The 13,223-nt window shown below is 42.8% G+C and overlaps 1 protein-coding gene across 1 annotated transcript in view; it reads left to right on the forward strand.

Annotated features, from left to right (window-relative positions):
- TrpA1 (Transient receptor potential cation channel A1) overlaps positions 1-13,223 on the forward strand; it is a 174,014-nt gene that overhangs the window by 136,095 nt on the left and 24,696 nt on the right. Inside the window, exons 12-18 of the mRNA XM_089553029.1 lie at positions 1,813-1,982; positions 2,597-2,681; positions 3,440-3,499; positions 3,603-3,689; positions 3,759-3,829; positions 6,370-6,538; positions 7,106-7,192. Coding sequence (XP_089409155.1) covers positions 1,813-1,982; positions 2,597-2,681; positions 3,440-3,499; positions 3,603-3,689; positions 3,759-3,829; positions 6,370-6,538; positions 7,106-7,192 — 729 coding nt within the window. The remainder of the gene's footprint in view (positions 1-1,812; positions 1,983-2,596; positions 2,682-3,439; positions 3,500-3,602; positions 3,690-3,758; positions 3,830-6,369; positions 6,539-7,105; positions 7,193-13,223) is intronic.

Consider the following 13,223-nt stretch of genomic DNA (forward strand, 5'->3'; position numbering starts at 1 on the left):
AAAGCGAGCTCCAGCTCGGAAACAAAAACTGTCGTGAGCGTTTACACCGTACGGCTGGCAGTTACAACCAGCCGCGCTTCGCCGTGTGCCAAAATGGCGGCGTATTTTTGTCGTTCGTCCCAGACGAATCCGAACCGGGTGCAGTTTACCCGTAGTGTTATTTATATAATTGCTTGGCTGGGGAGTCAGAAACGTGTGGATTTCTTAAATACCGCTTGCGCCACGACGTTGAACTCAAGCATAGTAGAGTCATAGCGCAGTACGTGTGCATTTGGAGAATGCTTCATTCCGGTCAGTTTGTCTAATTCGCTGAGTAAAAGATGCAAAACTACGAAAGCACAAGAAATATGGGCTGAAAGCACTAAACGGATCGCACTAGTGGAAAACATGTAAGTTACGTATAACGCGTCTTTGACTACTGGGTGTTGTGTTCTTGTTTATCAAGCACAGTGTGCCGAATTAAAGATTCTGTAGGACACAATGTGCATTGAAATATTGCATGGTTCACACGACTTGGAGACATTGCTTTCCTTACGGCGTTATTTTGGCTCTTTTTCAAATTATCTGCACTTGCAACGTTCTGTAGCTTGTAACTGTGCTTCCAACATTGTTTATGTCTTCTTTCAATTTCATCACGCTGATCCTTAATCTTATAGCTCTCAACTTTTCTTCTTATCGAATCCTTTAGATCGTAACTCTGTAGTTTTAACGGGCCTGAGCTGTTCCTGTCTTTTTATCCTACATCTGTCTTTACGTGGTAGTCTTGCTTTCACAGCGATACTTGTAGATTCGTCCACAGACTTGTCTAGAAGCTCGAACTCCGTGCCGTCTGCGCTGGGCGGATGGATGAAAGATAAGAGCATGCCCTTTGAAAGGGGGTGGCGACAGTTGGCACCATGCTCGGCTGTGTTGTAAATTGTTATTAAATGTTGTCATTTTCTTGAAAAAACAAAATTCGACGACACTTTGGCAGCTAAAGTGTTGAGAGACGAAAGCCGAGGACACTAAGCCCTGACGACTTCACGGTGGATGTGACGTCACACCGTTCCCGTGGCTATATCGATACCAAAATTATACATTTTTCGAGGATCTTAAGTGTTAATTACGCTTAATTACGCATTTGTCCATCTAATTTAACACAGATCAGTCGTTTTTCCGACCATTCTGTGACAATTTTCACTGTGCCGTGACGACTTGCGGCGTATGTGACGTCATACCATTTCCGTGGCTATATCGACGTCCGTGCTATTTGGACGCAATTTCGACATTCCTGCCTATAATTAATTAACTAACTAATTTACAGTCATAAAACATGGCTTCTAGGGTCATGTTTGCCTCCTCTATCTGAAGCAACCATTGGTTTTCTTCTTTTTTAGTTCCCGAGTCAAACGCGTGTGACACGTTTTGTTAACGGGCGGCAGTATGAGCCATTAAAGGCTTTCGCCTTAATATGTTTTCCTACACTTCTAACTTTATGTCACCTTATGTCACCTCGCTTGGTTCGACATAGCTCATATCTGATGCTCAGACGATACTCAAAGACGCTCTATCTGGAACCAGGCGCGCCGCTAGAGGTCGCTCTGCGCGCTGCGGAGCGCAGACGGCACGGAGTTCGACCGCTCCTCACAGGTCTGTATACGACTGTACATGGAAAACTATTGTCCCCATACACGTTGGTTCGGACCAAATCTTTGGTGGGGACACTCGCACTTGATTGTCCTGGGAGGGGGGGGGGGGGGGGCAGGAAAGGCGAGGGAAGCAACCAATCGAATACTTTTCTATTTCATTCTGTTTCATGTTCTTCGCGCGCAGAACACGGCGCTGCACCTGGCCGCCATGCACAACAAGGCGAACACGGCCTCCCTTCTGCTGAGCCTCAACTGCAAGATATCGCACAACGAGCAGGACTTCACGCCCATAGACTACGCGCTGCACTACAAGCACAGCGAGGTGGCCATGGTCATGGTCACGCATCCGTCCAGGTCAGACTCCCAGATATACTCTCAGCCTCGTCCAATCTCATCTGAACGTTTCTAATGATTAGCATTCGCGGTTTTTAAAAGCCGCGATGAGAAAGGTTAAAATCTCGCTTAGCTATTGAGTATTAAGAAAGAGAGCTGACACTTCTCCGCGTTTTATTATTTCCTGTCATGACAAAAACACCTCCTAGATTGTTTCTGTTTGGCGAGTTCGAATTACAGATGTTGTAAAAGCGAGAAAGGCGAGAGTAAGAATTTTCACAGTGATACGCATAATTTAATAACAAGAAAATCTGGCAGCGGTTGACGCTTTCAAAGTTTCGAATGTAAGATCTGCTCAGCTTACAGTGCTTAAGTTGAAGCGTAAAAATATTAAATACGCCAGTTCAGCAATATCGAACAGTGCCTACCTTCTCAGTTCCTACGTAGTGCCAGAGAAAGTGTCAAAGCGACCCGTGTTTTCATGAGCACAGTTTGGGAAAGCACTCGAGTCTAGTACTGTGGGCCTTCAGTACTTAAATGTGCAGTGCACCGAAGAAAAAAAAATAAAATGGGAAGAGGTGTTACCGGTGAGCAATGATGCCTTGACAATCATATCGCATTTTATCGCTCAACAGGAGTGAAGAAGTGATGAGCTGCCGAACGAAGCGGTACACGTGCCTAGTGGAAGGACTTACGGCTGTCATGCCGGAAGTCATGATGGTAAGTGGTACAGCCTGAAATGCTCCATCACGCCAGCTAAACTACGATTAGCATAAGCCTCCACATTCATTCAGCACTACTGCATATCAATTTCTCTTGGCATCCTCACCAAAACACCAGCCATGCTAATGCAGATATAGTTCGAAGCCTTGCCTTACTGATTTCTTGAACCCTGCCATTCGCCAACCCCGTCAATTGAAATTTCATAACGGTATTAGCAGCGTCCATGTAACGGTAGTATTTCTTCCGCAGTACAATTCAGAAACTACGAGGGTGGCGGAAAGCATTGCATGTATTTGTCCCGAATTTAATGCTTTCTTGTTGCTCTGACAGAGTTCAGTGAACGGAACTTTGATCTCTATTTTTTTTTTAATGCGATGTTTATTGCCTCAGGGCATAAAACGGCATGATCAAAAGAATTCACCGAGATTAAAATCGCAATCCTTGCGGTTTAAATCCAGGTGTTTACATTACAAGAACGGGTCCAGCAAAGTTACAAACCTGTCCCGCTTTCAGCCAAAGCCAGGTGCACTAAAAAGATAGTCAATGCCAGACCTCCAACTACAGTTGCCCGCAAATTTCTTGTGAGGATTCTTGATAAGTAAGCTTACTGCGATAATTGTGTTATTTTTGTGTTAAATTTGTTATCCGACGTATTCAGAGCCTATAATAGCAGTTGTTAAGTTTCCGATGCTGATAACACAGAAATGCTCTCGAAGCTCTAAACGTTTTCCTAATGCGGTGCTTTATTCTTTCAGGCTGTTTTGGACAGAGGAATCACCAAATCCAAATACAGCCATGATTCCACTTCGTATTATGTAAGGCCAATGTTATTATAGATAGATTTGTGAACTAATAACGAGAAACATTTTTTTATATTGACTCGGGTGGAATAAAGCATGACGTATTTTCTACTTCCAGGTAAAACATAGCTTTCAAGCCCTTCAAAATACAGAAGGTGTTGGGGACATTGTACCTGAAACTGATCAACCGCTTCCTGTGATGAATGTAAGTCATGATGACGGTGTCAATGAACACTTCTTAAACTTTCGTGCTGTTTTTTTTACTTCCAACCAGATAATGGTGAGATATGGCCGGGAAGAACTGCTGTCCCATCCTCTGTGTGTCAAGTATCTAGAGACGAAATGGTGAGTGCTGAAAGAAATGAGGAGGAAATCTTGAAACTGCAGACGAAGTAGAATATTGAGCTCAATTCACAAAAAACAAAGAACCGCCAGAGAATCAACTTCTCTTTGGTTTACGTAAGAGCACAGCTGCCGCACATAGGGAGAAAGTTGTCATAAAGAATTTCGAATTTGTCCCATCTCGTGCGACGCTGATGTGTCAGGTAGCGTCTGGCTTGCAGTTTAAAAAGATAGTGCGTCCGACTCTCAGATCACATGTGGGAGAAAAAGCGAACTTGAATGCAACTCAATGAAATCTGCATTCGGTTTCATGTTATTTCGCTCAAGCAGTTATCTTGTCTTATCACTTTCTTACTTTGAATTAAGTAGACAGAAAAATTACTTAAGCCAAAGTAATCTGTCTTATATGTAAATCCTAGTTAGGCCGGAGGTTTGGAGAAGCATTGTGGGCAAACCATGACTTCTATATCTATTGCTTTTCGCTGGACACTTTGTAATCTCACCGTTGTATTTTTTGGCGCAGAACAACCAGTTAATTCTACCGTATTCTATCCTAGAACGAACAAGTGAGGTGTACCCCAGTAGTTTTGTTTCTGGGAGGGGGGGGGGGGGGAAGAAAAGAAAGAAGAAAGTATTTATTTAGCATAAAACATGAAATACAAACAGACAATTTCAGGGACCCAACAAAATTTGTTTAAGGGTCCCGACCACTATAAGCTATTACATATGACGTAGATGACAGCAACAAATAACGCAACTATATGACAATAAGCATGTTACAGCGGTAGGCACTGGATACTAGTGACAATATCAAATAAACATGTTATAGAAAAGAAAAACACAAACCACAGCACTAAAGAATGTAGACTAGGTTGAATTTAGTAGAAAATGTTTTAATTGTTTCTGAAAGGCATGAAGTGTAGGTGAAATTTGAACGTTATATTCAAGACTATTCCACAGATAAGGACCCGTAAATTGCAACGTTTGTCGACCATAATTTGTATGTATTGTAGGAAGCAAGAGCCGATGTCTTGTAGTAGACGTGTTCGTGCGTAATGAGTGACGAAGACATACTGTAGTTAAATTGAGTGTGTTGTGAATTATCTGATAAATTAAGGAAGCGGTATTATAAGTTACTAGGTCATATACATTTAGGATACCAAGAACGGCAAATAATTCATCCGGATGAGTATGCTGAATGTTTTGCGCGACAATTCGAAGAGCTCTTTTTTGAAAAGCATATAAGGGGGCGATGTGAGATGAATATGTGCATCCCCAAACAGATACACAGTAATTAATATGTGAATGGACAAAGGCGTAATAAAGGTTAACAAGCACATCAACGGGGAAAAAATTTAGGCATTTGGAAAGTGCATGCAGGCCGTATGAGGCTTTTTTAATTATTGAACGGATGTGTAAATCAAACTTGAGATAACTATCTATCACAATACCCAAAAATTTTGTGTTGGTAGCATGCTGAATAGGCCGGTTATTGTAAATTACATCTGTATGCTGAGAAACAATTCTTCTGCCAGAGTGAAAAAGGATAAAAACGCTTTTTATTAGGATTAGGGGCAATACATTGCTTTTTAGGGCTGGTCTTTGCGCCAAATCATATTCCCCTTCAATATGCCGAACATATAACCTCTACGATGCCCTCACGACCGTTGAAGGCTAGCTTTAAAACTCGTGAACATTAAAAGCTAAGCAACTACCTTTAGCCAGTCTCCTTTATGAATTTCAATTCAAATTCGTTTATTTCTGCTAGTGAAAAAACATGTGGACAGAGGAGCTCGAGAAAAGCTATGATGCGCAGCCTCCTTTAACTTCGCAGCTGCTAGGCAGTACAGTTTTTGTACAAACCAATTCCATTGTGTAATAGGTATGAAATATTCACTGAACGCTGCAATAACCGGCTAGCATTTTTCATCGAAAGCAATAATAAATACAAAAGGTAACATCGAATAGATATACGCCTTCAGTAACACAGATACATTTCAATGTTTTTTTTTTACTATCAATGGCATACATACATCTAGTCCGCAAAGGACTGTTCAATTCAACAGTTCAAAGTTATTTTAATAGTACCTGTTTAGTAGTTGGTTTGGTTTATTAGGGTTTAACGTCCCAAAGCAACTCAGGCTATGAGGGACGCCGTAGTGGAGGGCTACGGAAATTTCGACCACCGAAGGAAGAGCACAGTTCACACGTTGCCTGCCTGTTTTAAAACGCCTCCGTTTACTCTGATTTCTTAATTCTCACCGAATGCCTTCCGTAATTATTTCCCTGTAAAAAAAGCCCTCCGTAAGATCTAGTTACCGGTTTCTGCGAAAGTTACATACATGCCTGTAAAGCATGCTTTGTGCAGAAACGGATTGTAATGTAACAAAGCCAACAAACACGAGCGGTGTTGACTTTTTACGCAAAAAGAAATGAACTCTGTGGCACGCAGCATCTATACCTATTATGAACTGCCTAAATGCCCTGTTAGGAAGCGCCTAGCCATATTGACTTCAACAAAATTGTATGGTTTTTTCTTTCAGGAACTCGTATGGAATGTATTTTCACATGCTGAACCTCGCCGTGTACACCGTGTTTCTAGCCTTTCTAACAACAAATGCTGTTCAGCTAATGAGTGAGAAGACTGAGAGGGAAAACTTTACTCAAGTGACATCAGAAGACCTTGCCACTGCTTTCGTACACCCATCAACCGTAAGTACCGTACAACGAAGGATTCGAGAACTTCGCCACAGTTCAACTGGCCAGACCAATCTACTTAGCTGCTAGTCATGGAGGATGTCTTATTTAATCCCTTCCATGGAGAAATCAGTGAAGTCGTTATATTTATTATACCGAACTTTACTTTGCCTTTGTTTCGCAAGAAACAGTCAAGGAAGCTTTTTAACCGCTCGACACCATAATGTTATATCAAGTGTTCTTTTATTAAAATAAGTGGAGGCTATGAACCACAACGTACACCTACTTGCACGAGTAAGAGTAATTCTGAACGCTAGATCGCTCACTAGAATCCAGCTTCATGCAACAAGTATGGGGCATACATCTGTAAGTTTTCGTGTACCATTCTATTCGCTCTTCATTTTATGCAATAAATAGGGGTACCATAAGTCATACTGTAGCGTCACCTGCTCGTGGGGAACAATATATAACATACTCAAGGCTCAAAGCTGCAACACAAAAATGTTAACATTAAAATTTGCCTTTGAAGTTTCTTTGTACAACCAAAAATCGAAGCTGCAATAAACTTTTCTTCTGATGCAGGCCACCATGGTTGCTTTGACATCTGTCATTGTCCTAGCGTTTGTGGGCCTCAACATTGTAAAAGAGTTCTACCAAATGTATCAGCAGGTAAGCAGAGAATCTTCCATGGTTTACAGACACTTACCTGTGTGGTGACGTGCATTGAATCTAATTTGCAAATGTTCTTCAAAAAATGGACGCATCGTTTAGTACCGTTCATTGAATTTCGCGTGCAAATATTTTGTATATTCCTCACAAGTAGACCGTTAAAACTGTGCTGTTATCCATGGCCATGCACATTTTAACAGGAAATAACGACTTCGTTTGCAGATGGAGGAACTTGACACAGAGCATATCTTGTTTATTAATCTTTCTCTGCCTTTTGTTTCTGCTCGTAGGACAAAAACAGCATTACCACGGAAGTTGCTGCATTTATTGCTGTTATTTGGGTCTGTTCTTGTTTCTTTACGCAGTGGTCTTCTTTATGCAAATTAATCCATTCTTAATCTATTCAACAAGGGTGACCAGGATGCAATGTTTGCTTCCCACTCACACAGTGCAGCCCTTACGTTATCACTCAGTATGAAAGGGTCTTAAAAGGTGAGGGCAGGGGCCCACTTCTTACAGAGAATCGGAGCTTAAAATGTGCTATAAATATTGCTGTATACGCCTCAAAAGCGAATCATCCAGCCTGGTTACCTATGGTCAAGACCTGAACACCTGATTGAACCTGTTATTGTACACTCTGTTGTTGAGGCCGGTGCCACTGGATGAAATTCCTGCCGCGCTGACCGCATTTTCAAGTAGGCTGAATTAAAAAAATGTCTGAAAGAATGTTTCGCGATATCAGAACACGTGAAGGAACCCCAAATGACCGAACTTTACCCGGAGGCTTTCACTACGCATTTCCCATAGGCTATGGGCTGTGGTGGGATACAGTGACATATTTTATATAACTTTCTGTAATAATCGTCTAGACACACGCGTTACATGATAGGTTTAGCGTATTATTTGATAACGAGGTGCATCCTGTATAATCTCAGCCCTTTAATCAGATCTTGAGCAAGCATTGTGTCTTCTTTAGTGCATTGCTTTTGTATTATACTTGTTCTTCTGTAAAACCGCTCTATTCCTTACTTAAAAGTAGACATTTCTGTTGTTGTTCCGTGCGCGAACAACTTTTGCTCTGCGCCGTAAAGTAGCCTCCCCTTCCCTCCCCCCCCCCCCCCCCCGCCCTATGTTACCACAAAGAAGTGATTTACTTTGATCACGGTAAAAATTTCAGAAGCCTGTTCCGCAAGTGACGTCATATTTGGTATATACTGCAAACCATTTTATTACAGGTGATTTTAGCAAGGAAATAAATGGTGATGCGGAAATACATTAACTTTTTCATTGCAGCACATCAATTGAGGCGCATGTTACAAGAAGCATCGCCACTCGCACACACCTTCGGCCAAAATGAATGCATATGCACATATAGAAGCCAATAGACATAGAAGGGTAGTTGATAAACAAATAAAAATTTTGCAAGCAAGGAACTCGACAATATACTCCTTGTGCTTTCGATTTTTTCCCCACAATACCCTTTCTTTCTAGTGCCATCCTCAGACCACTACAGGGACTCCTATATGACGTCAGGAAAAAAAATTGCATCTATATACCAGTCAGGATTCCCTTGCTCCCTTAACTTCATGGTCATACCGAAATCTAGCACTCTTAGGGCCTGCATCAATGGTTTGAGCCCATGGTAGTTTTATGGCGCAAGGTCACAGAATGCAACGCTCTCCTAACTTCACGGTCATACCGAAATCTTGCACTCTTCAGGGCGTCCATCAATGGTTTGAGCCCATGGTAGTTTTATGGCGCAAGGTCACAGAATGCAACGCTCTCCTAACTTCACGGTCATACCGAAATCTTGCACTCTTCAGGGCGTCCATCAATGGTTTGAGCCCATGGTAGTTTTATGGCGCAAGGTCACAGAATGCAACGCTCTCCTAACTTCACGGTCATACCGAAATCTTGCACTCTTCAGGGCGTCCATCAATGGTTTGAGCCCATGGTAGTTTTATGGCGCAAGGTCACAGAATGCAACGCTCTCCTAACTTCACGGTCATACCGAAATCTTGCACTCTTCAGGGCGTCCATCAATGGTTTGAGCCCATGGTAGTTTTATGGCGCAAGGTCACAGAATGCAACGCTCTCCTAACTTCACGGTCATACCGAAATCTTGCACTCTTCAGGGCGTCCATCAATGGTTTGAGCCCATGGTAGTTTTATGGCGCAAGGTCACAGAATGCAACGCTCTCCTAACTTCACGGTCATACCGAAATCTTGCACTCTTCAGGGCGTCCATCAATGGTTTGAGCCCATGGTAGTTTTATGGCGCAAGGTCACAGAATGCAACGCTCTCCTAACTTCACGGTCATACCGAAATCTTGCACTCTTCAGGGCGTCCATCAATGGTTTGAGCCCATGGTAATTTTATGGGGCAAGGTCACAGTTGTACGTGAGTATGCCCCAAGGTCCCAAACCCCAGGCTCCATGTTACGGAAAAGACTTCCGGCAACCGTGTGTGGACGTGAGTTGGCTCCGACAAGAATGACGCCTGAAAAGAGAAACCCTCCACGACATTGAGCATTAATGGCTTCCCCCGGTTATCCGGCATTACTTCATGTCGTGCCAGTTCAATGCCTCACGTATTTCCGGCCGTACGTGTCCACAGCTGCTTCCTCAGAAGCTCAATGACTGCTGTATTTGGCAGCTGTCCACAGGCTGACGGGTTTAGTCTGAGGCGCATGAAGGCTGTGGGAAAATTAGATGTCTGTTGAGAAATCGGTGATTGTTCGAAGGACACCTGGAACGGATTACAGTTGACTTATATCGACGGATTACCACATTGTAGTGACAAACAGGCGGCACTGACTGAAAACGAAGCTTTTAGAAACTATGAAAAGTAAAAACAAAAGTAAATATAGACTTCACTGCCACTAGGCGTTTACTCAAGCAGACTGCGGTGACGTCAGTACTTTTTGTCTACTCTGGAAGCCTATATTATTTAAATGTCAACTATACCCACTCCAATCCTGCTCCACCAAGTCGGCCAGCGGTCACGATACCCAACAGCGTCTCGTCATTGCCTTCAAAGTTCGGGTTTGAGTCGAGGGGCCACAAGAATATGTCGCATTTTCTACCTTCAATTTTTCCGCTATAACTTCTTGTTTTGCTACCGGACTAACTTCAACAAAGCCACAAAAGTCTAAGTAATCCAATTTTTCTGAGAACAAAAACTGGATGCAGCTCTCCTCAGTGTCCTTCTAATGAACCGCACATGTTTTAATTTAATCCGGCGCTTTCCGCTACGTCGTCTACCTTGCCCAGTGTGGTCCTTTGAGATGTTAAATCGTTTCAATTTTTTATACACAGTAGGTATCGTCTTTTCAGCTGATTGTTGGGACTAGACCATTTCCCTCGGCTGAATTGCTATTGTAAAGACTGCCTCTTGTTTTCAGGCTCATGGTGGCAAATCCAATTCACTTCTTTGCTGGCAATACCTCACAAGCAGACCCAATAAGAAAAGACTGTTGTGTGATGTTAGGCTGATATTTCGCTTCAAGATGAGAGTTTCTGAGAAACGCACAAATTTTCTGCCTCTAGTGACGCAGAGGGACCTCTCATTTCATCAGTGATGGTTATGCTGACATGGTGAGAGTGTGACTTACCGAAAACCTGTGTGCGGCTATCTAAAATTTCTGAGAGCGTCCACCCAGTGGGAGAACTTTCTTTCGCGTTACAGACAATCTACATTGTGTTACATAGTGAGCCCGTGAGTTCGCAGGGGTCCACTGCTTCCGAACGCAGGAATATAAAATGGCTGCACTTCTCTCCGATAATAGAAAACCAAGGTTTATTGTAGTCTCAGTAAATACTCAGGTTTGAAAATGTTCTTTTTTACTAACACGTGGACACAATAAGCCGACGGTTGTTTTCGTTTACTTTTACGTATTAATTTTATCTTTACTGAAAAATGAGCAAAAAAGAAAACAAAGAAAGCCGTCATCTTGTCATCGGCGCTTTTCTATAGATGCTGCGTCCGATAATTTTTTGCGAAGCGCCGAGGGTTTTGGACATGATCCTGCTGTGCCCACGTATTTGAAATGCCTGGCAGCAGGGCTTGGCACTATCGCTCTTTCTCACCAAAACTGTGTCATGTGGAAGAAATTCGAGAATAAAGATATACAGTCTTTGTCAAAAGTAACCAGGCTGCACGCTTTTCTTCTCAGTCGTATATTAAAGCTATTATTGCAGCCCTCAAGCTGTAAATCTCTGTATGGTAAGAAGAACCCCTGTTCTCATCTTCAAAGAACTTTTTGATCTTTAGGGAAGCCGTGAGGGCTCTGTTATACGAATGAGAAGCAAACCATGGAGCCTGGTTACTTTTGACAAATACTGTACATAATATTATCACATTGCCTTCAAAGCGCTTGGTGATATTCCATGTGATAGTAATAGACTGGTCGCCACTTGCTGTGCTGACCACCCCGGCATAAATATTGATTCCTTTCCAATCCGTTCCCCCCTCCCCCTTTATTTTCCTCTTATTCTATTACTTATGCGATATCGCATGCCACGCTCCGCCTACGTCATTGGTTTGAGCTCAAGGATTCTCGACTTTGGGGGATGGTGAGGATGGCTATGCTGTAGGCCACATGGCTTGGTGCTTGGCGAAGCAGGGAAACTTAAACAATAAGCATGAAAATTCTTCGAAAGCAGCTCTCCTCCTTACTCTAGTGGCGACTACTCTGACACTGTAGTCACTATTGTAGCTGGTTGCTTGGATGAATGAAGCAAATGAAATAAAAACGAATTAGAAAGGAACAGAACAACATTTATATAACACCGTCCCTGTTGGGCTTATTGCGGGTAATATATTTTTTAAGCCCCAGCCAATCTTGAGCCGCATATTTGATTTCGGTGACAGATTCGACGAATGGGTACAGATGACCTTTTTTATAAAAAGCAAGTACAAAGAAAAGACGCGACAAAACAAATCCACACTGCCACCGCTTGACAGTTTCCGTAATGCAGCGCCCCCGTTATTCAATAATTTTAACTGCAAATGGGACATAATAAAGTAGTAATGATATATATGTTAAGATATCAAACGATTTGATTCGAAGACTTAAACACCTTGAATAGTTTACGCTGGGAACGGGACAACCAGGACAAGTTAACCACTTGGTCACCCTAGAGGGAAAGCCATAAAGCGCTCAAATGCGTCTTCTAGGCCACAGGCGCCTATAATGACCTGACGCTAGCTTAATCATCTTTCAGTATGGCAAAATGTACAGGCGCTTTGGGCGCATGAATTCTGTTTTATCTTAACCTGCTGCACGGAATAACTTAGCGGACTGGTAAAGACCACACCCGTGTGGGACACCCCTGGCAGGCGGCAACACCTCTGCGCCAGCGGCTTAGGGCCCTTGGTATCTGGCCGCACTGGAGCCTGGCGCCTCCGGACTGCGTCATTTCTATAGTTCGGAAACTCGCGCTATACAAATGGGTTAGCGCCGCAGGGACGGGAAAGCCTGCAGAGGCAGATAGTGGCGGTCGCGCTTCGCAGCGCTGACAACACGCCAGTGAGGGGCGGCGTCAACTGTGGGTGTGGTGGCCGCGAAGCTAGATCGGATAGGTCTCCTCATTTAAGATATGGCACAACAAAAGAGGCCAAATTCACCCAGCAACAGCGTTTGGCAGCACAACCCTAGCTTTCAGTGTAAAACAATGTAATATATATATATATATATATATATATATATATATATATATATATATATATGACAGAAGCCAACAGCCACAGAAACCAAAAGGCACAGGGGATTTGTTTTTCTTTTTCACTAATTAATTTATTTTTTGTGCTGTTGATCAATTTAGAATATTACTGAATATATTATCGCTTAAAGCTAATTGATTAGAAAAGCAGAAGAAAAACAACCACATGCCGCCGGTGGGATCCGAACCCACGACCTCCGAATTACGCGTCCGGTGCTCTACCTCTGAGCTACGGCGACGGCTGTCAAACCTTCTGCTTTCGGGGGTATTTATGTTTACAAGTAACCTAACCTTATATATATATATA

Source organism: Amblyomma mixtum, chromosome 7 (assembly GCF_055824585.1).
Source record: "Amblyomma mixtum isolate Tamu chromosome 7, ASM5582458v1, whole genome shotgun sequence".
NCBI lineage: Eukaryota > Metazoa > Arthropoda > Arachnida > Ixodida > Ixodidae > Amblyomma > Amblyomma mixtum.